Source organism: Euprymna scolopes, chromosome 20, assembly GCF_053919585.1.
Source record: "Euprymna scolopes isolate OS-2025 chromosome 20, ASM5391958v1, whole genome shotgun sequence".
Taxonomy (NCBI): domain Eukaryota; kingdom Metazoa; phylum Mollusca; class Cephalopoda; order Sepiida; family Sepiolidae; genus Euprymna; species Euprymna scolopes.
In genome coordinates, this window is record NC_136501.1 from 37,681,504 (window position 1) to 37,708,339 (window position 26,836).

Consider the following 26,836-nt stretch of genomic DNA (forward strand, 5'->3'; position numbering starts at 1 on the left):
TTGTAATTGATAAGAATGGTTGAATGAATGAAACATCACGTATCCCTATTTGTTTGGTAGACCCACTTTTAAAGTTTTGTCAGCTGTTGCTCTAGACGCCTATTTGATTGGGTATTTGACAATTTTTTTTGTGTTAACTACTGTATAAATGTGTTTGAAAATTTTGAGTTGAAGACATTTCTTTCTTTGAATCACAACTCTTTAGTATGGCTAGACAAGCAAGTACTACAGGTTGAGATTGAAACCTGATAGATTTTTCTGCAATCTGAATATCATATAAAAATATCCAATATGCATACATATTCACTCTGTTTCTTTGTATCACTATCACAGCTCTTCAGTATGGTTAGATAAGCACATATTACAAGTTGACATTAAAACTGGGTCGTTTTTCAGCAGTCTGAATATCCTATTATAAGGATATCATATGATATCATATATATATATATATATATATATATATATATATATATATATATATATATATATATGGGGAAGTTAAAGGAAGAGAATAAAATCAATTTTTTAAGAGGAGACTTATTAGGATAATACAAAGTTCAGCAAATTGTTTTTGAGCTTTTACATATATATATATATATATATATATATATATACACTCATCCTCAGACAAACTGCTTCTTTGTATCACAGCTTTTCAGCATGGCAAGACAGACAAGTACTACAGGTTGAGATTGAAACAAGATCGTTTTTTGTCTTTTTTCTTTCAGTAGTTGCATGATTATTATAAGCAATGAAGAAGGGAAACCTTATTGCTTATAAAAAATATCAACTACCAAAGAGTGCTTTATTTGTTTTTACAAAGAACTTTATACTACTGGTAATGGCTACTTGAGTTTCCTTGACCACACTGCTCGACCAACAAATCGTCGGTCACATGTAATCATATATATCATAATATCATCTTGTTATGCCATCAATCGATGAATGACAAGATGATATTCTACAGTGATTATGTTATTCATTATAGTGATAAAATCAATTTCAAAATAGGTGGTAAATCAAGCCCATCTCTACTATCTTACTGCTGTCTTATTGTTGACCGATAATAAGGTGGTAACTATTATCCTTACCATTTATAGTATTACATATAGAAATATTGTTTATTTAAATTTGGATGATATATGTCAAATACAGAATTCTAGAGGATCTTGTTTTATATATTATATTATTTTAATCCGGAGATGTGTTTTTAAAAATGTATATGTTTGAATATATGAATTATATAGCATTTTCTTATTCAGAATTACCGATTTAGATCCATTTTATTTTTAGAGTTCATGAAAATTTAAAAGGAAAAAACAAATGTAAGATGAACAATGTTGATACTATTTTGTAGTTTCCAAATTCTCCAGTTTTATCCAAAGTTTCTTGAGAAATGAATAATATTTTGCTTCCATTTAAATATATATTACTTGTATATAATTCAAAAAAAGTAATATGTATGCATGTAATATGTATGTGTGGGTTTGGAAACAAATTTAATCTAATATTCTTTTATTTCAGAAATATTTGAAATATTTAAGAGTGTGAAAGTGCAATGGATATCTGTTTTCTGTCTACTATTGGTGGGTTTTGGACATGAAATATATGGACTATTGGGAAGCACAGACATATTGCAAGAAAATGACCTGTAGTATGATGATTTACATACAATTTAAAAATTCAGAAATCTTAGCTGTACCTCAGCGCTCGTTGAATACATTGAAGACTGTAAAATATGAGGTGGAGAATTGTGATGGAGATGAGGAAGCAGTGGCTAATAGAAAGAATCATAGTCGGCATTCTGTCTCCTTGCAATGAAGTTCATTCAGAGACGGAAAAAAAAAACAAAAACAAAAAAAAAAACACCCCAATAATAAAACACCTAGTTGAGCCGGAATTTTCTGTTTCTTCTCAAGATAAGTTTTACAATGCATAAAACAACAGTTGGCTACCCTACAGTACATATAAAGTTCGACACATCATGAAGACCTGGGTTTCTCAAACGGTGATTGTCTTTTAGGTATGTTTTTAGCATGGGCTACATTATGCCACCCCCACATCTTCTAAAAGGGGCTCAAATTCAATTCAGATGGTTATATTGAATTGCCGTCAACTGTTGTCAAGCATTGAGTGAAGAGGATGGGAAAGTCATGCCTGTGACAACAGGACACAGGAGTAACTGTATGAGAATTTCCACAATCCACCATTCCGAATATTCTTCACCACCTCCCATCCTACCTTGCATGGGGTACAGTTAAAAAAGACACCACATGTACTGCTTGCAACAACAAGGATGAACTGATTCCCAGAATCAAACTGGTATTCAGGCATCCTTTAAAAGACACTGAAAATGTTGAATGCTCTAAGTTCAGGTTCAGCCTGGAGCCTGTGGTGAAGACTTAGGGTGGCTTGTTTGAGTGTTCTGTATTAGGCAAAATATCCTTTCATAAATGACTTTACTTTGATAATTACATCAATTGTTGACCAAGATATGAACATATTTTTCTTTCCTTTCTCAAAAGTATCAAATTTGACTCCAACACCCTATATATATATATATATATATATATATATATATATATATATATATATATATATATATATATATATATATATATATATGCCGTGAATTAAATTAATTGATAAATCAGCCTTTAGAAAAACTGTTGATTTTACAATTGCTGGTTCAAGCTTTTTCAAACATTGGTTTTATTGAAATTATATCCCCGTAAAACTCTTCTTAGTCAATGATGCAGAGTTATTTACTTTATAGATTTGTATTTGGTGGAGATCCAAAACATAAATATAAGTACTAATAATATAAGGAAATTAATGCCAAGTACAAGTTACATATTTACTACAATTGACAAAATACAAAAAAAAAAAGAAAATTAAAACATAACATTATACACAACATTAATAAACAAGTTCTCATTCAGGAATAGTAGCTATTCTTCACCTTTTAGGTAGGATATAAATATCTGAATAAAACAGATATCTTTCATTTTGTTGGATGTTAAGTCTAAGATGTCTGATATTACTGATTCCAGATCACTCTCTTATCCTTTTAGGATCTACAAAGGGACATAACTTGCTGATGTCAGCATTTCCCTCCAAACTTTCTGCTAGCAAAGACTAATTGGCAGTGTTTACTATAATTATTGTCAGCAATATTATTAATATTTTATTTTCATATGTACTCATTCAACAAAACTACAAAAACTGTTGTTTAACTATAATGTAGAGTGATGCTAAAACTTTCAAGTGAAAAGACAGTTTTACTAAACCTACGATTTTGAAACAGTTTTTTTCTAATAGACACTTGTGCAATCCAGCTAATTACAATAACTATTTTCTTAGAAAGGGAGATAATTGTCTACATGTGAAAAATGTTTGAAGGGAGAAGCTTCTACGAAAAGAAGTTATAAAATGTGTATCTACCAATTTTACATATAATTGAAAGCACTTAATAAAGTTGTAATTGAAAAAAAGGAATTTGTACATTTACCCGGCTTTTATTTTTATATCTGTTTGCCCTGCCCAAACAAGAATGTCTTATGGGATAAACTCTTTGCATTATCCAAACATGCATTTATCATGATTTTTCACAAAACCTTCCATCTAGTAAAACAAAAAATAATCTTAATAATATGCATTACTTTTTATTTATGGATGCAGGATATCTTAATGAACATTATACAATATTTATTTTTTTAATCCATTACTGAAATATATCTTAAGATGATGCAATATGTTTCAGATACAAATGCACTTCATCTTAAGATAACTATGTCAAATATGAATGCAGGATATTTTAATGATCATTATATTAATATAATTATGTAGTATATCCCCAAATCATACAATATAGTTTAGCTATAAATTTAGGATACCTGAAGAAACAAATATATTTTCTATATGAAATTTTAGTAAGAGTATTTAATATGAAAATAAGAGAATTATTTCAAAGATGTCAACATAATTTACATTTTATGAAGTCATGCAAATAATCCACAAAGCAAATTATGATGAATGTAACTTTCAATTGTTGCTGTTTATTGATTTTAATAATTAATTGCATCTAATTTGACAGACTATTTGTTATTAACTTGTTTTTTTCATTACATTATGATTTAAATAAAACTGTGCAATATAGCTTATATCATAAAAATAAGTAGTTAGAAATAAAACTATGAGTTTCTGTTGACAAGTTGTAGGTACTTGTTTTAAAAATTACTCGAAAGAGTATATACAGGAAACTATTATTTGAAATTGAAACTGTGCAATGTCATAATAAAAAATAAATAGTTATTATGTAATGTAAACAAATTATTGAGATTTATTTTTAAATATCATTGAATCAAGCAATAATCTATGCTATAAGACATCTAAATAGAAAATTATAATTTAGAACCCGACAACCAACAATAAAATTGCTTTGTTGCAACTAGTAATCACATTAATGAATGATCATTGGACGAAATATCCGACAGTTTATATACTTATATTTAAAACATATATAAATAATAAAAGATAAAGAAATATATGTTTTGATACATTTCATTCTATAGAAATTTCATCAATGAAAATAGCATTGACAACCCAGTTCAACACACACAAAAAACTTTTATATCATAAAACGAAAATTATACAATATCTATGCATTGATTTCTGAGTATCATATAAAAAAGTATCAAAAAACTTGTCATTACATGAGAAAATTCACTCTGCTCTGACAAGAATTTAAACAAACAAAAAGGTATTGGAGACATCAAAGCATCTAATGAATTGACTCACCTCTTAATTAATGTCTTTTGGATATTTCTTGTACAATGTTTGTTGGTGAACTTTGTATAGAAAAAGATGTGTCAAAACAGTTGTTTACTTTGTCTTATTTAATCATTTTTATTTAGCTGGATATTCTTCCCTATTTTGCACACATAAATATGCATATGTATGTATATATGTACACACATATATATATATATATATATATATATATATATACATAATTATTTATATATGTACATATATAAATGTATATAGAGAGATATATATGTAGAAAAATAAAATGTAAACATAGACAAACCAAAATATAAAAGAAAAAAATCACACCAGGAAGCTATGAGTATACTAATATTTTGTTTCTTTTATAAACTTCATCAGAAACGACTTATCTTATTAATAAACCAAAAGCACTGACATCGCACCTACTACAAAAGCTATCATTGATACGATTCTATACAATACATACAACAAAAATTAAACTTTGACTAAGTTTCCATTAATAAAAGAAACAATATTAGTCTATCGATAGTTTTCTTACGTGATTTTGATCTTTTATATTTTGTGGTTTGTCAATTTATCAACTTTATATTTTCTATTGATTTTGTCGGATTCTTTCTTCATATCAATATTATACATATATATATATATATATATATATATATATATACACACACACACACACAAATGGCAAAAAGTTTTATTCTGTACTTAAACTCTGACTCTCTGTATGAGGAATCAGTGTCAAGTTATAGCTCTTCCTAGTCATCAGCTTTGAGTCCCTCTACATGTGTATTCTGTGCTCTGTCAGTAAGTTAAATGTGGCAGTGACACTTAGTCTTCTTATGCAACCTTGACAGTCTGGGTTGAAATGATGCTTTGTGTTTTTATAGTCTTTAAGCAACTGCCAAGTTTTTTGCCTAATGAAAAGTGACTGTTCTCAATTATATGTTGTACTGCATGTTAATGCTTGCTCATTGTTATATGTGCTTTTGTTGCTTTTTGCTTTTGTTTCTGATTATATTTTTTTCAATTTTTTCTTACACTTTGATAGATTCTTTTTTTAAATTTATATATATATATATATATATATATTTTTATATTTATATATATATACATATATATATACATATATATATATACATATATATATATATATATACATATCTTCTGAAGTAGAAATGTTTAATTTGTAAAGTTTTAACTTTCCTATTTTTCCTTTTTTACAAGTTAGAAAATGTTTATTTCTTTGTTTATTTTTCTAAAACTGAATCTATTTCATTTTATAGATTTGAAAAAGTAAATTTTTACAAGAAAAAATAGAGATTATTTTGCATGTTCTAGTTGTATTCAAGTAGCTTCAAGTGTTCTTCTGTCTCAGATTTTCTTTTGTAGCTATTCTAGTTTTCTCTTCTACTCTTTCCCCAGTCTTTGATGCTGGTACCACTAATAATTGAGAATTTACAGTCACCAATAAGTGAATCGCCATTTTGGGATTAAATATGATACTTTCTTTTGGGATGGAGGATCTATGAATTATTGATCTAACAACCAAGAATTCAAATTCAAAATATATTGTTTTCTTTTTCTTTCTTTCTTGCTCTAGTAAGAACTGTTGAATACAATCAACAGTGAAAAACCAGTGAAAGGTTAATTGGTCTTTTTGCTAGTCTGGTAGAATTAGTAGTTATAGTAGTTCCAGTGTTTTATTTTTTAACCCTTTGTCTACTAATATTTGCATTTGTTTTTTTTAAATTACAGACAAAATTCCACACAACTCAAAATACGTTTTAGTACATGGATCTATGTATAGACATTATAATGTTTTTATTTTGTTAGTGGAAGGAAGTTGGTTGTGATGATGACGATGATATCTCTCCTTCTTTTATAGTATAAAATATGCATTATTTATGTTATTTCAGTTACTATTTCACAAAATTAATGAACTCATTAGGTATTTTATGATTGTCAGAAAAATCACACTAAATAAGTTGCAGCATGTTAAATGCTTTTCATTTCGATTTATTCAAGTTATTTGGTAAATTATGACTATTTTTAAAATATGCTTAATGAGTTATAATTATATAAGTTATCAAAAAGTATATTATGCATTACCAACAAATTTCATCATATTTAAATACAATATAATATTGTTTCCATGACATTCTGTTGGCGATTTTACACTTATATAATTACTTTGACCATGTTCATAACATATTTTATATTGAAAATATGATAAATATACATGTTATGAGTATAATGTTGTGACGCAATGCATTCAGGGTACATGCTTAAAATGACAAAGTTTGATCACTATCAATTTTTTAATGGCAAATGAATATAGCAAATGTTTGCAAATAAGTAAAAACAAAAATAATAAGCTGGTAACTTTAATTACCACCAGTAGACAAAGGGTTAAATATAGACTTAATATTTATTCTTTCTTTTTAATCATTATTATGATTGTTTCAAATAGTTTATATTTTATGACATTGTTTATTTTAGACTATTTAAATATATATATTTTTTTTTTAAATATTGATTGATGATATTTTTGTTTTGTTTTGTAAGAAAAACACCACATTAAAAAGGATATCTTTCTTCTGATGCACGTTCTCTCTAATTTTTTAAAACATCCGAGATGAAATTTGCATGCCTTGATCAAATTATGTTTGAATTTCAAATCTACTCTGTGACATTATATTTTCATTGCATTTTATCTGACATACATTATCAATTGAACATAATTTGGTGTTAAGTACGTTTGTCAAAATTTATAGTAATATGTAAAAAATATGTATAAACTTTTTCAACATATCTTCTAAGATTTAATTCATTTCTTTTAACAAAAACTACCAGCAATGACATTAATTTTAAAACTAAGCTTACACAATTACTTTTCTTGCTATTCTAGGTAACACAAACTTGCAGAAAATTTATGAAAAGTGTTTCTAAAGGTTCAAGATTGAAAATCAAAGATTTTAGAATAGACTATTTATAAAATATTTTAAAACTTAAAACAATTGTGCTTCCGGGTTTTTGAGATGAGGATTATTCATATTATTGGATTATTCGGATTACTGGTCTCATCTTGAGTGTTATTCTCACAATGTTTCGGCTGATGTAACCTCCAACCTTCTTCAGGTGTATCTTGTTGAACACTGGAATTTTTATGTAAAACTCTGGACTCTGCACGGAATTTTGAACGGAACCTTTTATTTAATCCATGGGGGTAATATGTTAAATCAGTCATGACTAGGTAGAAATTCTTAGTAATTAGCAGTTGTATTTTGAGTGTTGCCTGCATTGAGTATTTAACCTTTAACCTACTGAAAGAAGCATGTAACTTACAACTGAAATTTACCAAGTATTTTATTCACTATGCCACACAAAATACAATTGCAAAACATGAAAATAATACTCAAGATGAGAGCAATAGTCAGAAGATCCCAATTAATAAAATTAAAACAATTGTACCAAAATTAGTGGCAATACTTTATGCATTTTTATCAATACAACAAATGCAGAGATTAGAGAGAATGTCGTATCTGATCAATGAACTTTCTTTGTTTCAAAGGAAAAACAATAAGAAATTCTTTTCTGAATATCATTTTAACTTTGAAAGGTCTGATTTTTTTAAAGGTGTAATCAATCATACTGATTGTTAGATGTTTTACATAATTATTATAACACATGTAATTTTTTTTAGAACAAAAAAGACCAATAAATATTGGTGGCTGTAGACCGATTCAAAATGTTGTGCATTCATTTGAAAATGAAAATTATTTAAAGATGCATTTCATAGAAAGTCTCTCATAACCTGTATAACAAGGTTTAATAAGGTTGTAAGACAGAAGACAGAGAACACTTGAAATAGCTTATATATTTATTAGCATGTAAATAACTCATCCTCACATAAATTTATTAATTTCATAAATAAATTATTCTAGAAAAAGCAAGATTAAGCATGAGTTTTTATTCAATAAATTTTGTAATTACATCAGATAGTCTTTTCTTACTGCAACACATTTATTTCATATCTAAATATAAGCATCCAAATTGTTTTACTGATTTTCATAAGATTTTGAAGGACAAGATATATTATTTTCCTTTTCTCTTGTAGAACTATTTCCGTGATCGATGGAATATGTTTGACTTTATCATTGTGATCGGAAGTATTATTGATGTAGTTACCACCAATGTTCTGCCCAGTGTAAGTATACTTTTTCTATTCTAATTTTAAAAACTGAACTCATCTTACTACTACTACTACTCCTGCAACTAACACTCATGTTACAGGAAATCGTTGATTTACTCTTTTACACTCACAGAAAACAAGTTCAATCATACTGTTGTTGACTGATAGCGGTCCTAAAGAAAGATACAACTTAGTATTTAGAGAAATTTCTGATAAGAAAAATCTGAAACTGTCACAGTTAGCTCCCGAGTATCAATATACTCTGTGGCAGAAAGGATTATAATAGGTTTTATTGCACTTTGTTTTGATCTTGATTGAAACAACTGAGTGATCAGAGATCTCAGCAGATGACGAGACGAGTCTAAGATAATTTGCTATGAAAAGATCAATAAGAGCTGCAAAATGTCTATGAGCATTGGGTATGCAAGTAGGTTTGTTAACAATTTGTGTTAGATCAAAAACGGGAAAATCATTAAAAAAGCCTTCCTTTATCATCAACCTTGTTTGAGTAGACTAGCCATTTAACATTTTGAACATTAGTCACCACAGCAAAGTCGTGTTGACACATCTAGTAGGTGTAGAATTAGAAATGGCAGCATGTAGAAGTCGTCTGCCTCTCTTCCTTTTTTATCTTTGTTGCTATTGTAGTCATGGTGTGTGTAAAGTTTCCTTCATTCTTTTTCTTCTACATAAAATCAGATGTATGTTTCTTTTTTTTTTTGTAGAAGTATCTGTATATGTCATCTCATAATAATAACAACACAAATTCGTTTGGAGGTTTACTATTGTTTTTCTTTAAATTGTTCTTAGTATTTTTACAATATGCTGTAATATTACATATTCTCTTCAGACCCTGACACATCTCACTTTCTAAACTTCCTGTTTATTACATCATTTCCTTGAAAACAATCAAATCACATAATGCTAACCTGCTAACCTTAATTTCAAATGAAAATGCCCTCTTTCTAAATCAACAACCACATTTCATGTAACATCTTAATACCACAATCCATGATTGATCATTGCTTGTCCAATAAAGTTTTCAGACAATGTCTAAGCATGAAGCATTTTAGATGAGGAAAGGCTTTGCATAGAACCGACCTCTCTCTCTCTAAACAACTGACATCCCGGCTCCGCAAGAAGAGCAAGTCTACATCATTGTATATATATATATATATATATATATATATATATATACTAGCTGGCCACTGATCAAAGGAAATCTTATTATTTAAACTGTTTACCTATATACTTTATTTTGATTCTTATTTAATTTATACATGCAACAAAATATTGGATAACATAAGATATGGTAAGATTAATTAACATATTGATTTTTTAAACTGGTTTTTATAAGTAATTCCTGGGTGTTATCGATTTTGAATTATTGGATTTCACTTTTTTTAATAATTACATGGATAAATCTTAAAGGAAAAATAGAGAAATAACTGTCATTTTATTATTTACTTAAATTAAGTTCATTTAAAATTAATAAGTAGTCAAACATTTCATTCAAAGACATCTTATGTCTGACACATGTTCCTATTGACATAAATTTAAGTAAATGTCTTCAATTATTTTAAATATTATTTATTTTATTTAATTAATATTATTTTATAAATGCCAAACATTTACACAAAAAGAAAAAAGAAGAATCCATAAATATGTCATATAAAATAAATAAATAACTTTTTAACTTCTTTCTAATGTGTATATAGTAGTAGTAGTAAGATAGTGAAATACGCAAAAAAGCAATAACATTGAAGTATTGGAAGAAAACAATACAAAATGAGATGTTGAAAGTATGATGGGCGTACCAAAAGTAATGACTCCTATTTTTTATTTTGCCAGAATGGATCAGAGGGGATTGCAAATTGCATAATTATTCATAAACTGAAAGTTTCATTTCTTTGTTGCAGATATTGACTGTGTAAGACTCTAACAAAGCAACACCTGTCATGGATGTGTGTCAGAAGCATTGAATTTCTCTACGCAAAAAAAAATTGAACCAATCAACATTAATCGGCGTCTGTTGAATGTCAACACAGTTAGGAGGGGGGGTTGACAGAGATGTGTGATGAAGCTAGCTCTGTACTTTTACAACTGAGGTATCGTTTATTACTGGCAAAAGGGAATTGGGAATGGTGGTCACTATGTAGGAAAAATAAATCCTAGAGCACAAAAGGTCACTCATTTTGATAGTACTATTTTCGTCTTCATAATTCTTTAATGTTTTAATTGTTTTACTTTAAAAATAGGTATCCCTTACTTTTGGAATGATCCTAGTATTTATGAGCCTGTTTAATTCAACAATCATGATTAAAATAAAATAAGTGAATGAATAATATTGAGATCTTCCAATATCTAGCAAAATGCCCATTTATAAGTGTGTTCCAATTTGTTTATCAGATAGAAAGAACGTCAGGCTTTTACTTGTTCATGGATAATTTTAATATTGTATATGGTTGAAGGAAATTAAGCAAAAGAAGTAAGGCATGTGTAGTCATCTTGCAAAAATATATAAACACATTCAATTGCAATTTTTTATTGAGTTTCAGCAAAATCTCATAAATGGATATTTTGTACAGCATAACCTCTCCTCACCCCTGGAATCATTAATAACATTCACAATCCTTTCTTCAATCCAACAATATTTTGTATAAATAAACTTCAATCTATGCTTGACTTGTCCACCAAAAATCTGTTTACAACAATATTTTGTATTCCAAGTCCATATGGATAAAATTGTGTGACCAGTTATTGCATGTATGTGTGTGTTTATCGCCTCTACATGACTTAAACATTATCATTTTTATTCACTATTAATTGGTTAATTATTGAAATAAAAATGCTATACTAAAACGAAATTTTAATAATGATATTTTTTCAATAATTTAATTACAGAATGAAATTTATTAGAATGTTTTTGTGTCTTTGTAAATAAGTTAGAAATTTTAACAACTGCTAACAATTTCCCTTATTATCTATCTGTACCTAAAACTAAATATAAATTTTATGAGAAAAGTTTCTTTCCTAGAACTGCCCATCTGTGAAACATGACATGGTGAGCAAATCCCCAGCTAACTATAACATGGCCTTTTCAAGTCTAATGTGAACCCTATACAAACACTCTATACAAGACTACACATATTCCACTATTACTGATAATCACGGTGTGGTCTCACCACTCACCTGACACTCTTTAACTATTATCCTTAAATGGCCTTTGGGCCTTGATAAGCAGTGAACCTCCTCCTCAACTCTAGTAAAATAAATATTTAAAAAATGGATGGATTACTTTGTGACACTAAGAAATTTTAAAGGAATTTGAAAGCATTTACTCGAATAGGAAGTTTTTGGGGACTTAAAAATTCTTATCAAAGATACAATAATAATTAAATTTAATTATAAAAATCTTATGTTCCAAAATTATAAAATTGATTTTAAAACATCAACAAAAACAAATGAGTGTAAACAGTGTTTCAGGTAACGATGGTTAATTGGTTTATGTTATGGTGTTAAATGGTAATAAAAACGAAAGGAACACAGGACTCTTAGAAACAAACATGTATTCACATATATTACAGGCAAGGCGGGTTGAGCAACACCATTCAACTGCTGGGCGTTTGCACAAGACCTGTTTAGCCGTGTACCAAACTCTGACTGCCGGGCACTGGTACTTGTTACCAGAAGTGACGTCACCAGAGGAAGTGACGTCATAGGATAATCCATTAATCCCAAAGAGGAGTGTCTTCAACAGTTTATAATAAAATAATTTTGTTATCAATTTTGGAAAATCATGTTCTTAGTTAAAATCTTGCATTTACATAGTTTGTTGCAATGTAAATAAAAATTTTCTTTAAACAATTTGTGATGTATTATGGTTTTTATATGTTTGTAATTTTTTTTAAAGAGTGACACAGAATAGAATCTACCAGTACTTTCTTGAAATTTATATGTTGCATTTTACTTTTTTGTCAAACTCAAGTTCAAAAGGAAAAAAAATATATATTTAAATAAATTTCCTTTTTAGGCTTCATCCTTCCGAACTGGAAGCTTCCGACTTTTCCGAGCTGCACGTCTTATCAAACTACTGCGACAGGGTTATACCATCAGATTACTCCTGTGGACATTTCTACAGTCTTTTAAAGTAAGTTAAACTTTAAGTGTTAATGTTATTAAATAATCTTACCTTTTTGTGTTGTAACACTAACATCAATACAAAACTTGAGGAATGTTAAAATATGGTTGAAAATTTCATATATTTAAATCCTCATCTTAAGATACTATCAGAAGCAAATATCTTCATGAATCTTTGTTGGCTTCGTCGATTTTGAGAGATCATGAAATTCTGCATCCTGATTCAGTCGGGGGGTTGCAGCGAGTGGTGTGGCTGTGCAGTACCTGCTACAGTTGCTGCAGATGTAGCTTTTCTGTCTTTCTGCTTGGGCTGGGGTCGAAGCTGGGTCTGTCCTCTCCTTTCTATGGGCCCGCTTCTCCCACCAATGTGTGGTTCTCCTCCTCTCAGATGTCTCAGCCACACACCGGATGGTGATCCGCCAGTCCTCAAGGTCTGAGGCAGCTATCTCAAGCTTCGAGGGGTTGAAACTGCCAGCCTCTGATGAGAACTTTCAGCACCTTTCTCTTTGCACAAAAGTGTGCTAGGTTGAAAAGTCCCCCACTGCTCCTTGTGTGTATATATACACCATCATCAGAATCTTTAAAGGCGTATGAAAGAAGTAGGGAGAAGGAGATTCCAGAGAGTGTAAGAGCGAGGACGCATCCCTGTTTCACTCCATTTTTAATTGAGAAGAGTTCAGAGCTTGACCCGTCAAACTGTACTGTCTCATTCATGTCCTTGTGGAAACAAACAATCAGGCTCAAGAGTTTGGGAGGGCATCTAATCCTCCAGAGGAGCGAAGAGTCCATCTCTGCTAACCAGGTCAAAGCGACCTGGTTAGCAGAGATGAACTCTTCTACTTACGACATTTCTTCTGCAATTGCCTTACGGAGAACACCATGTTGATGGTTGTTCTGGCATTCATGAACCATACTGCACCTCTGGGCAGACACGCTCTGCGAGGGACTAGATCCTGTTGAGGAGAACACAAGTGAAGGCTTTACCGACAACATTTAAGAGCAAGATGCCATAGTAGTTGTTGCAGTCACACTTTTCTCCCTTATTTTTGTAGATCGTGATGATCTTTACGTTGCGCATATCGTGAGATATCTTCATGAGTCTGATACCAATATTAGTAACGTTCCAACTGACATAAATCTTTCATATCCTCTTAAATCAACAAGTATGGTCGTACCGAATTGGTCAAACATGATGTCTAATTTAAATATGCCTGTTATAAAATATTTATCCTAAGAGTGTCTCTTAACAGATGCATATTATGGTTCTGATTTGGGTAAGTTGAGAGTGAGTTTTACCAAGACTAAAGTGATGATTAGTGGTTATAGTGTTGGAATACTTTAAAAAGGTACTTATAAATATTGAGTACTCAAGAAGTGCAGTGGAATTACATGTAAGTTGAGAGATGATAATTAGTTTGCATACAAAAATTATAAGACAACAGAAACAGATGAGGACTTAGATGTGGAGAAAATATATTTGGATGGTGAGGCTATTTAGATTGTTCAGAAGATCTATTACCTCGGTGATACCATTTGATCATAGGGAGGAATTGGTGATGGTGTGATTGCAAGTAATGAGTAATGTGAGTCTTAACAAATTTATATCTGGTGATCATCAGAGGAAAATCAAATCTGAAAAGAATAAGAAGATGTGTGCAGAATATGAGGCTTCATTGGTTTGGTCAATTTGAAAGAATGGATGAGAGTTCTTAGCTGTTTAGGTAACAAGGATAGTTGGTAGGCGAAGGCAAAGGAAAACATAGGAAAGGTGGATTTGACAGAAAGAGTGATAAATAAAGACCTGTTCAGAGATAGATTAGTTTAGAAGTCAGTTTCTAAAAGTCGTCTAACACATGAAATACATTACAGGGTATTTGCAAGTATCTGCTTTAACATCTGCATGTTATGGTTTCGATTTTGGTAAGCTGCTTGGTCATGAATGCTTTAATAATATATTTCCTGGAAACATATTTCCAAAACCTGAAACAAAAGTTTTAAAAATTAAAATTATTGTCAAGTAAATACAAAACACTAATACAATTTTGTACAAAATTTCTTGCATTTGAATTTCCAGATCTTCAATCAAATGTTTTATACTTTTTATTTTTCAGGCCTTGCCTTATGTGTGCCTTCTGATTGCAATGCTTTTCTTCATTTATGCCATCATCGGAATGCAGGTAAGTTTTTACCAAAAAACTGAGGTAAGAATGAAATTTAAAAACTATTTTAATTCAACAATGATTTTCGTTTAGTTATTTTGTTTGACCTTATATAAACACTTTTCAGATTATTTAATACCAAATCCAGTTATTTTTGAAAAAGTTTTATACATCAAGTGCTTTATATCTTCAAATATTTATTCATGAAGCTTGGTTTGGTTGTTTTATTTCATGGCATATCAGTCTTGTTTAGGTTATTTAATGTTGCACCCAATCAGTTTGGAAAAAGGTTTTATGCTGCAAGTTCTTTACATTTTTATATATTTATTCATAGAGTTTGATTTGGCTGTTTTGTAGAAGAAAATTGTTTTTGTTTTTGACTTTACGGAACATGATTGAGTTTTGCAAATGAAAAGGAAAAACAATAACGTCAATTTTTGATGCATTTTAGGTAAGGAAGTCAATATCTTCAGACAGCCTGATCGGATAGCACTAAAAATTCAACGATGTGAGAGAGAGAGAAAGAGAGAGAATAAAATATATACATTCGTAATCTATTATTTCTGAATGGACTGACAACAATAAACCTGATTATCTCAACAACTATTGGATATAAAATTCAGCTACATTTCTTATGTATCTAAAGTGTACTGTTGTGTAGAGATTTGGGGGGGGGGTTATAGGATTTTATATTATTTTTTTTTTGTACAAATAATTCTATATGGTATTCATTTACAAGATTTAGCTGTAACTTCTCCCAGATTTGGGGATTTCAGTTTTCACTTGTATATGTGGGTTTATATTTTCAATACAAAAATAAAAACAATGTTCGAGTCTATTATTTTACTATTAATGCAAACGACAACATTGCATTTATTTATTGCCTTTCAAATAGTGTCAAAAACATTACTTTTTTCAATTCTTTTAGCATCTGTTTGTTTTGGTCAGTTGTTGGAATTTTCTAGGAATATACACAAATTGTAACAGACATTGTGCTTTAGTTATATCAAATTTATAAGTGAAAGTTTCTTGAGTAAAAATCGTTTTATAATTAGATTTGAATTTGATTTTTATCTTGTATTCTCATTTATTTTTGCTTTCAGGTTTTTGGGAATATTCGACTTGATTCCAAGACTTCCATCAACAGGCATAACAATTTCAGATCATTCTTTTATGCCGTTTTACTCCTATTCAGGTAATAAATTGTGAATTTTCATGTTTGCTTTTCTAACAATTATTACACACATCAAAATGCTTCAAATTTTTTAAATTAAACTATTTTTTCTATTATATTTGTATTAATCTTAACAAATTATAAATCACAATATTTTATCCAACAAAGATAATTGTCAATAATTACTCCCCAGTATTTCTCAATACTCTTTATCATTTTTATGTATGAAATTACTTTTCCTATGAATTGCCTTCACTGTTTTTAACTAAACATTTTTCTAAATCTATTATATAAATAGAATCTATGAATGGTAATATCTTGTCAATTATATATCTAAAAATATTTATAATTTAACAAGTAAATTAATACAATTACTGCTATAGAAACAAAAGCATTTCCAGTGCAGCTTTATCAGATGATGATTTTGGAGGTCAAGCATTGTTTGGTAGCCAAGGTATACATATCATCACCCATGTATACTTAGCAGTATCTCATGATGCTACTAAGTTATGTTCATTATTATCACATAAAAAGGACACCAAATGCTTCTGTGTGATCTGAGAGACTTTTTCTTACACTTTTTTCTTTGAAGCCTGCCCTATTTCAACAGAAGATAAGTTAATTATTTAGCTATTTTGCATACTCTTTCATATTTTTCCAGTTTCTTTCAATAAATTCAGTTAATATACTTTTAAAAGTATATATATATATATATATATATATATATATATATATATATATAGATGTGAACATCTCTGTGTAGCTTAATTGACAAAAGTATATTTTAATACTACTATATATGTTTGAAATATTTTCAATATTCAGATATCTATATATATTTAATTTTATTGCCACTAATGAGTCACCACTTATCAAGACTAAAAGTCATGTGAGTATAAATGTTAATCAGATGAATATATGGACAATTGAATAATGATGACTATTATGAGAGGATGGAATGAATAAAATTTGATAACTTATGAAAATGGTTTCTGACAAATGTGTTTATTCTTACATTATATTTTAAAATAACTATGTTGTAATTCTGCAGGGAAGCACTCTTGTGGTAATGTGTTTCACAGATTGGAAGTTCTTGTAAAAAAAAACCTGTTCATGGAAACTGTTTGATATTAGGTACACAGAGAAAAATTCTTTGCAATAGTGGTAAAAAGACATATTCTGGCTGTAAAAGTTTTACAGGGCAGGACTAGAGATTGAAACCCAGTTGAGTATTATCCATTAAAATAAGCTAGAGTAGAGAAAGACTAGTGAAACTGTGAGAAAGGGGCTGCAGAGAGCAGAAAATAATCATCCCTACTAGATTGTGAAGTCAATTTTGAACTCTTTCAAAGTAAGATAGAGTGTTCTGAACAGCACCTTTCTTGCTTAATTGTGTTTTTTAGTTACTCATTAATATTCTTGTTTAAATATGCTTGTTTATTCTCTGCATATCAAATGCTATTGATACGTGAAAATTATATTAATTAACAAATGTGTCTATTATAGGTGTGCCACAGGTGAAAGCTGGCAGCAGATAATGCTTTCATGTCTATCAGGCCGGCCATGTGACCCAGAATCGAAAATGTTAGACAACTCATGCGGATTGGACATTGCTTACATTTATTTTGTTACATTCATTTTTTTCTGTTCGTTCCTTGTAAGTATTACTTTTTAAATCAAACATTTTCTCAAATAATGAAGTGTGGCCAAACGTTTTCTTATAAGTATATTTTCAGTGTTTGGTTATATATTTGGATTTGAGTAGAAGCAAGTAGATATCAATAGGTTCAGTTGGAAAAGCATGATGATAATAATTAAACAGTTCAAGTTTGTACATGATTAAATATTTTAATTAAAATTTTAAATTCATGATAGTTGGTTTATCAATTGTCATCTAAGAACATAATTGCAACCTAGTATAAAGATTTAAGTAGAAGGAAGAAACCCACTCTGCTTGCTGATACAAAGCGATATAATGATGAATTGATTCAAACAGCTAGAGGTGCATAGCAATTGTATAATGAACAGATCAACACATATATTATTCCTTAATTGGAATTCATTTTTGAGATGAGCACTATATATATTAATTTATTTTTATTTCGGACTGTTATTCTCATCTTTATTAGTTGTTGTTTTTCATCTTTTATTGGTTGTTGTTTTTTCACAACGTTTCGGACAACTATTCCTCTGGCCTTCGTCAGATGGTAACCACGAAGGATAGGAATTTCGAATCTCCTAACTACATTCATAGCAATCACTGCCATCTGTAGTTGTTGTCATCTTACCACGTTTTGGTCAAGTAAACCTCTGGCTGGCTTTGGGTAGGATTTAAACCGCTATCTTCAGACAATATCCACCTGGAACCATAGAGATTCAACGTCTCTATCAACTGTGCCACAGGCCCCGAAGGGCAATCGAGGTTGGATTCTTTGATCTTATAAATCCACGTTTATTTATTATTTGATCTTCCATAGTTGGGTCCATACCGATTGGTATATATATTATTCCTTAATTGGAATTCATTTTTGAGATGAGCATTATATATATTAATTTATTTTTATTTCGGACTATTCTATTATTCTCAACTTTATTAGTTTTTCGTTTTTCATCTTTTATTGGTTCGGGGGCCGTATCACAGTTTATAGAGACGTTGAATCTCTATGGTTCTAGGTGGACATTGTCTGAAGATAGCAGTTTCAATCCTACCCAAAGCCAGCCAGAGGTTTACTTGGCCAAAACGTGGTAAGATGACAACAACTACAGATGGCAGTGATTGCTGTGAATGCAGTTAGGAGATTCAAGGTTCCTATCCGTCGCGGTTACCACCTGATGAATGCCAGAGGAATAGTTGTCCGAAACATTGTGAAAAAACAACAACCAATGAAAGATGAAAAACAACAACTAATAAAGATGAGAATAATAGTCCAAAATAAAAATAAATTAATCGATCAACACATATTTGCTGAATCAGAATTAAAAGAAATATGAAACCTTAAATAGTCATTTGTGTTACATTCTTATCGATGAGTGATCAAGAAAAGAATAAAATAAAAGTTTTTTTATACATATGGTGTTTACATGCTATCCTGTTTGTTCTCTCCATCGTTACTTGTTTCTCTTTACATTTCATGAGTGGCCCTGTCGTCTAGTGGTTGTCAGTTGGCTTGTCTTTTTAATTTAATCGAATATAACTTCTAATGCAGGGAAGACATACAAGAAAGACATTCCCTGAGTTTTTTCAAGGTTTTATTAGAGAGAATTTCTCATAGGAAGGGAGACTAACAGGTAATAATTATTTCTTCTTAACTTAGTTTTCTAACTTGAGAAATAAGAAAAGCAGATGGACACAGACCTCAGTAATATTCAGCTTAGATTATTTATACATCATTTGCATGTCCATTCGCTTGACATCCATTGGAGAAACTGATTAGAAAATCTTTGTTTATCTCACTCAAAAATGTGACACCATATATTGTGATCGTTTGACTTTTGTTTTGTCTACAGAGTTTGATTTTTGCCCTTGCCTTGTCACCCATCTTTCATTCAACCTTGAAAACGGTTCTGTTGTACAGATCTTGGTCATCCTGACATGCACTAATGTAACTCTTATCAAAATTCACACTTGCTAACTTAATCGCTACTTACTGATGTAGGGTCCCTTTTAAGTGACAACTTACTATTTCTTTTCACCTTAGAAACAATATTCTGCTAGATAAATAAATTTTACCTGCAATTTTGATTGATTAATCAAAGGAAAAAATGATCTTGACAATAGTTGATTCTTTATTACAACGCTGTTTTATTCTTACTCTATTGAGAAAAATATTGAATTAAAAATACCAGTTGAGATAGCAATAATATAAGCCAAAGCAAGCAGTCAGAAGGAACCACCATTTTTTTTTATTACATATGATATTGAGTACAAAATAGTCATCTCAAAGAAGAAATACACGTGTTGAACATTAATGACCTCTTAAGTAAACCTAGTATAAATTAAATACAACACGAGAGAAAAAATTATCACTATGAATTAAATAAAGGGTTCAGTTTGAAATTCTATATATGTTCCTGAGTTCAACAAAAAGATTTTCAGTTTGAAAAGATGCATACACCTATTTACATAAAATATTTTATATTTTATGCTGTTATATAAAATAATTTTATTTTCATTGATAATGATAGTGCATAAGTAAATTTAATAGTATCTATTCATACAATATTTTATTGTTTACATAAAATATTTTATACTAATTAATGTGATTTTTCTAGATTTAAATTTTTTTAATATTTTGATTTTTTAAATAAAACATTTTTTCTGGACGTTTTATCAGTATATTAAGTTTATAGATAGTTATAATTATTTTCTCTAGGTTTCTAGTTCTTTTAAATAGTGAATTATTCATTCAAGAAGTAACACCTTAAGAATCTCTGTATACTACTAGAACTCTGAAGACATTCTTATCTTGTTTTTATTATGCATCCTTTAAATCTGTATATGAATGCTTTAGATGGTAGAAAAAAGTTGATGGTATAATTAAACAGGGATAGGAAAAAACAGAAATAAGAGAAAGAAAAGAAGATAAAAGAGAAAGTGAGAGGGTAGAGAAACAGAGAGAAGGAAAGAAAGAAAATCTCTATTAAAATATCACATGGGATTCATAGATATAATGTCAGAAAAGAACATATTTTGCCCCCCTTCTCTCTCTCGCTCTCTCTCTCTCTCTCTCATACATACACACTCTTTCTCACTTCTTTCTCCCCTATCCGCTATTCTTTTACTATTTACATCATTTCATTTTCTCACTACTTCTTTCATCATTCTCCCTTTATTTACATCATTTGCCCTTCCTCATATCTAAAATATTCATGATAGATTAAAAGTGTGCATGGTGACAAGCAATCAAGATAACAACGTTTTAGTAGTATATAGATATTTAATCTATATATATAAAAGCGAAAATGTATGTGTGTATGTATATTCGCTTTTCCTCAATGTCCACAAAAGGCTTCTTTCAGAGAAACGCTTGTTCGGTTCACAACTTCAGTTGTCTCAAGAGAGCTAAGTAACGTTTGTTGACTTCGTCATATCAGACTGTAGCTTTCATTTCGCTCCTCCTAATAAACAGGGAGCGAGTTTTTAAAAACAAACAAACCGATTTATTCACCTCATTCAAAACTGTCCCACACAAAATCGTAACTGCTGAATACCTATCGCCGTCACATCAATCAAAAATGCGCACCTGTTTTTTTTTAAACACTTTACTATTTTCCAACTGCGTGTCGTGAAGGCTTCGTTTTTTTTTTTTTTTTTTCACATTTTCGGGTTTTTTTCACATACCCCGAAAAACACCCGGGCAACGCCGGGTACCCCTTGCTAGTAATATATAAAACAAACAATGGCCCAATGAGTCATGTGTAGTTTAGTATCATTTATGTATCATTATAAATATAAATTTTTGAATTAATGATATATGTTGCTCTTTTCATAGATGCTGAATCTTTTTGTCGCCGTTATTATGGACAATTTTGACTACTTAACAAGAGATACGTCAATACTTGGTCCACATCATTTGGATGAATATAGTAGAGTTTGGGCAGAATATGACCCATTAGCAAGGTATGTATACTGTGAATGACAGCATATGTGGATTATCTGTTCCTAATATGGTTTTTAAAATATAAATTCAGAATTTGTTGATATTAGATATTAGATTAGATTTCTAGGACATTTCTGACTTGGTTCCAGACTACCTCTAAGAATTTTTACTACCGATTAGTAACTCAAAATCGAGCATGTGTTCACCACTGAACCTGAATCAAAGATTCAATGCAAGTAGTAGAGACACTCTTGTTCTTCATTCCTAAAAAAAGTTCAATCCAGCAGCATCTATTGACAAAGTGATGAAATCTATTTGATGATATTCTAAATGCATTATCATGATAAGCTACTTATAAAAGGAAAAACTAATTATAGATAATTCTATGTATCGAAATTAAGAGAATGAATAAAGCAATCTAATCAAAATGTAGAGGGAACCTGAGCATAATTGTGTTCTTTCTTCGGAATAATGCACTCATTCACACTACTTATATTGACACTACTTATATATTGCAGTAACTATAGCGGCCAAGTGTTTATTTGAATTGTTAACTTATACCCCTTACTCAGGAGATTTTACTCCATCTGACTTCTTCTCTTATAAACTTAAATCCCATTTGTTCGATTGCAATTTTGGAAACAATGATGATGTCATCTGTGCTATCTAGTTTTTGGTAGACCAGTACTACAATGCTCAATGCAACTTAACCTTATATAGAAAATATTTTTTGTCACTCAAATTTTAATTCTGTAAGAAAATGATTTTACAAGTAAAAAAAAATGAAGATAAGGCAATTTTACATGTTTTATATCAATTTTTCATCATAAATGTTAAGTAAGGAGACTTAATTCAGACTTTCAAAATAATTAATGTCATTTCTAAATATGGAACACACTTTTTCTTTAATATCGTTTCTTACACTAGTAATTTATTGTCAAAAAAATTTTCAAAAACCATATCTTCCATGCAATTAGATTTTAATTTTTTTATATAACAATAAATTACTATATTTTTGGAACAAATAGTTCTAATGTAAATTATTTTAAGCATAAATGATAGTAAAACATGAATTTACAGGGGCATATTTTAGATGCATCTGTAGAAATACAGCATAATCATGTGAACACACCAGTTTTTATCAGATTACCAAAGTTAAGCAATGTTGAGCCTGGTCAGTACTAAAATGGGTGACCATTTGGGAATCCCAAATGCTGTACGAGGGGTGTGCAATAAGTAATGTCCCTGACCCACTTCCCATAGCATTAGAGCAACAAAACTTGGCACAGTTATTAGTCTTTCTCTACATAGGAACCACCCAGAGTTATGCATTTCTCCCATCCTTTGATGCAGCTCTGGAAACCGTTTTTGTAGAACACCCCAGGTTGGTCCTCCAACCACGACATGGCTTCAGAAATCAAGGCTGCATCATCTGGGAAACGCTTTCCTTTCAAAAACAACTTCATGGCTGGGAAGAGGTGAAAGTCAGAGGGTGCAAGGTCAGGAGAGTAGGGAGGATGGGGGAGGATTTCATAACTACATGCCCATGCTTCTGATCAGGCGATATGCGAATTGTGGACCGGAGCGTTATCCTGCAGAAGGAGGGTACTTTTGCTGATCTTGCCCTGCCTCTTGATTTTAATAGCTTCCCTTAATTTCCTCAAAAGTGAAGCATAACAGGCTCCTGTAATTGTGATACCCTTTGCCAGGAAATCTGTCATCACTACTCCATCTTGGTCCCAGAAGACTGTGAGCATGACCTTGCCAGCGGAGGGCTGCACCCTTGCCTTCTTTGGAGGTGGTGAGTCCAAGTGCTTCGACTGCATTAACTGGGCTTTGGTCTCTGGATCATAGTGATGGACCCAGGTTTCATCCTGTGTAATTAGTCTTTTGAAAAACTTTGACTCATCTTCTTGGCACATCTCCAAATTCATTCTCGAGCATTCAACGCGTTCTTGCTTCTGGAATGGTGTGAGCAACCTGGTAATCCATCTGACAGACACCTTATGCACATGCAAATGGTCATGAATGATAGTTTCCACAGACCCTGTATTAATCTTGACATCTTGGGCTATTTGGCGAATAGTAATGCGCCGATCTTCCAAAATGGCAGCCTCAACTTGACAGACAGGTGCCTCATCAATGGCAGAAGGGGGGAGGGGTGACCAGGTCTGTAGAGATATAAATCATTACACATGCAAAATTTCAGTTAGATCAGACAACTGGAAGTGGGTCAGGGGCATTACTTATTGCACGCACCTCGTATGTACTCTCCACTTATCTCTGCATTGTTTCCAGTTATCTAGCACTTCTCCTTGCCATCGGACTCAAGCAGCTCCGATCCAGAAGAGGTGTGGTTAGTGATTGCACAACCCTTGCCTCACAATTACATGCACAGCTACCCTTACAGAGGGTATCCATTGTCTTTCAAGATTGAATGAAGGCATCAATTTGAAGAAATATTTTGAACAATTTTTATGAATGACATGATATATTTTGTGAGATTTTATTTTAAGTTGTAATTATTGATTAAAACAAGAGATGGCCAAAGAGACATAATAAATAATTCCAAACTAATTTCCAATTTTTTTGTTTTAAAGTGGGAGGATTCATTATACTGACATGTATGATATGCTTCGTAAAATGGAGCCGCCAGTAGGGTTTGGAAAGAACTGTCCTTATCGGCTAGCATACAGAGTAAGTATGTTTCCTCTATATTGTTTTAATGTAACATTTTACTTTCCAGAAATAATAAAGATCATAAAATATATATTGTACACCATTGTCTTTTAAAACTCTATTGCACATTTAATATATTTTTTTCTTGTTAAGAACTGTTTTCTTTGGTAAATTTAATATACTCAAATTTTCTAAAACAGACATGTTTGATAAAGCCAATATAATTTTATTTCACAGTGGAAGCAAATAACAAATATATACCACCTCAGACAGCTGACACCGGAGAGAATGGGTTTGGTTTGTCTCAGAAGTGATAGGTCAAATGTGATATGGATGGAAATGTGTGGACAGTAGACTGAACTGGCAAGGGCTTGTTGATATAGCATGTTGAAAGATTTTGAGTGATTATTTTTTAACAAGTCAGAGAGTTTTTTTTAAATTAGGGATTAAATAGAACAGACATGAAATAACATAGTTTTAAAAGCCATAATGCTTACTCTCTCTCTCTCTCTCTCTCTCTCTCTCTCTCTCTCTCTCTCTCTCTCTCTCTCTATCTATCTATCTCTCTTTCTCTCTCTCTCTCTCTCTTTGATATAATGATGTCTTCATGTTTGATTATTGCTGAAAATCAATCCTGCAGTTTAGACACCCTATAAAGAATTGCCATCAGACGAAGTCCCTACTTCTAAAGCAGAAAACAGGACCATTAACAGAAGTCTTCAGACCATCTCATTAAGTTTTCACATCACTGCATATGAAATTGAGATCAGCAATACATATTAAAATTTAGATATCATTTCTAATTCTGACAAGATTATTTATCATCTAAAGAGTTGTTCAGATTATTGTAAGCAATCATTTTATTTGTATTTATTATCATATTGATTTGGTTTTGGCTTCAGTTTTCTGTTATTATACAATTATAAGGAAAAATACAAACCACTTTGTTTCTTAAATCATATGTAATAGCAAAGAATGATAGTACAGGGTATTCAAGACAAATTTTGATACTTTTTGGAAAATAAATAATTTATATGTTCTCAGAAGATATTAATATCTTAGACAATTTTTTACTAAATATAACATCATTTTAGAGTATCTTTTACTGAGCAAATTAGACACAAGGCCGTTTTTTAATGTGGAGAGTGAAGGGGAAATGGGGATCAGTGTCCCGGGGAGTAGGGGAGCTGGATAGTGACAATTGGTATGAAGGGTTTCTCCTACATTGACCAATAACTGATTGCCACAAGGGCAATGGTCTTTGCTTGAACTTTGGTGCCCAGCCCCGCAGGGGGGGAGGGGCAGCTCACTCTAAGAAGCCACTATGCCTTTAGGTGGAAACTAAAACTAGAGAATGCAATTTTCATAATGTTCTTCAAGAGACACCTGAATGCAAGTTTATCCTGACAATCAACTCATTCTTGATGCTTCAGGTTAATGTCATCTTTTTCAACCATACCTAATAGTCCATGGAGTTGGAACCGATACATTGAGAGCATTGCCAAGGCTGCTGTGAAGAAGGTGGGCTCTCTCTACCATGCCAGAAAGTTACTTATGCCTGAAAGTATCCTGTACCTCTATAAGGCCACCATTCATTCATGTATGGAGTATTTTTGTCACATTTGGGCTGGTGCATCTGCTACTAGCCTCTCAGCCCTGGACAGGGTTCAAAAGAGAGTCACCAACCTGTTAGGTCCTGAACTGTCATCTAAGCTTCAAGCTCTGTCTCACTGACGAAGTGTTGCATCCCTCTACCTGTTTTACAAGTATTTTGATGGTGGATGCTCCGACGAACTACAAGCTCTTGTACTCCCTCGACAGCAAAGTGCCACCCCTACACAGTAGAGATCCCTAGATGCAAGAAAGCCTTCTACTCTAATAGTTTCTTCCCCAGAACTGCTAGACTCTGGAATTCTCTTCCAGGTTTCTGCTTTCTCAACTGTACTGACATGCAGAAGTTCAAGTGTAATGTGAACAGACATCTTGCTGCTCAACTCCTTACATAGTATCCCTACAATTTATGTTTCTGATAGTAGCCCCCTACATCAAAGTGAGATTGTGCCTTGTTTGGGGTGAAATTGTAATAAAAAAAAAATTT

At 31.0% G+C, this 26,836-nt stretch overlaps 1 protein-coding gene across 1 annotated transcript in view; it reads left to right on the plus strand.

Moving 5' to 3' along the window:
* The window catches only part of LOC145241391 (voltage-dependent calcium channel type A subunit alpha-1-like), a 1,447,749-nt gene that overhangs the window by 1,303,000 nt on the left and 117,913 nt on the right, over positions 1–26,836 (plus strand). The window contains exons 36-42 of the mRNA XM_080104315.1: positions 8,912–9,001; positions 13,020–13,136; positions 15,238–15,303; positions 16,389–16,480; positions 17,966–18,116; positions 21,952–22,079; positions 24,660–24,756. Of these exons, the coding sequence (XP_079960441.1) occupies positions 8,912–9,001; positions 13,020–13,136; positions 15,238–15,303; positions 16,389–16,480; positions 17,966–18,116; positions 21,952–22,079; positions 24,660–24,756 (741 nt within the window). The remainder of the gene's footprint in view (positions 1–8,911; positions 9,002–13,019; positions 13,137–15,237; positions 15,304–16,388; positions 16,481–17,965; positions 18,117–21,951; positions 22,080–24,659; positions 24,757–26,836) is intronic.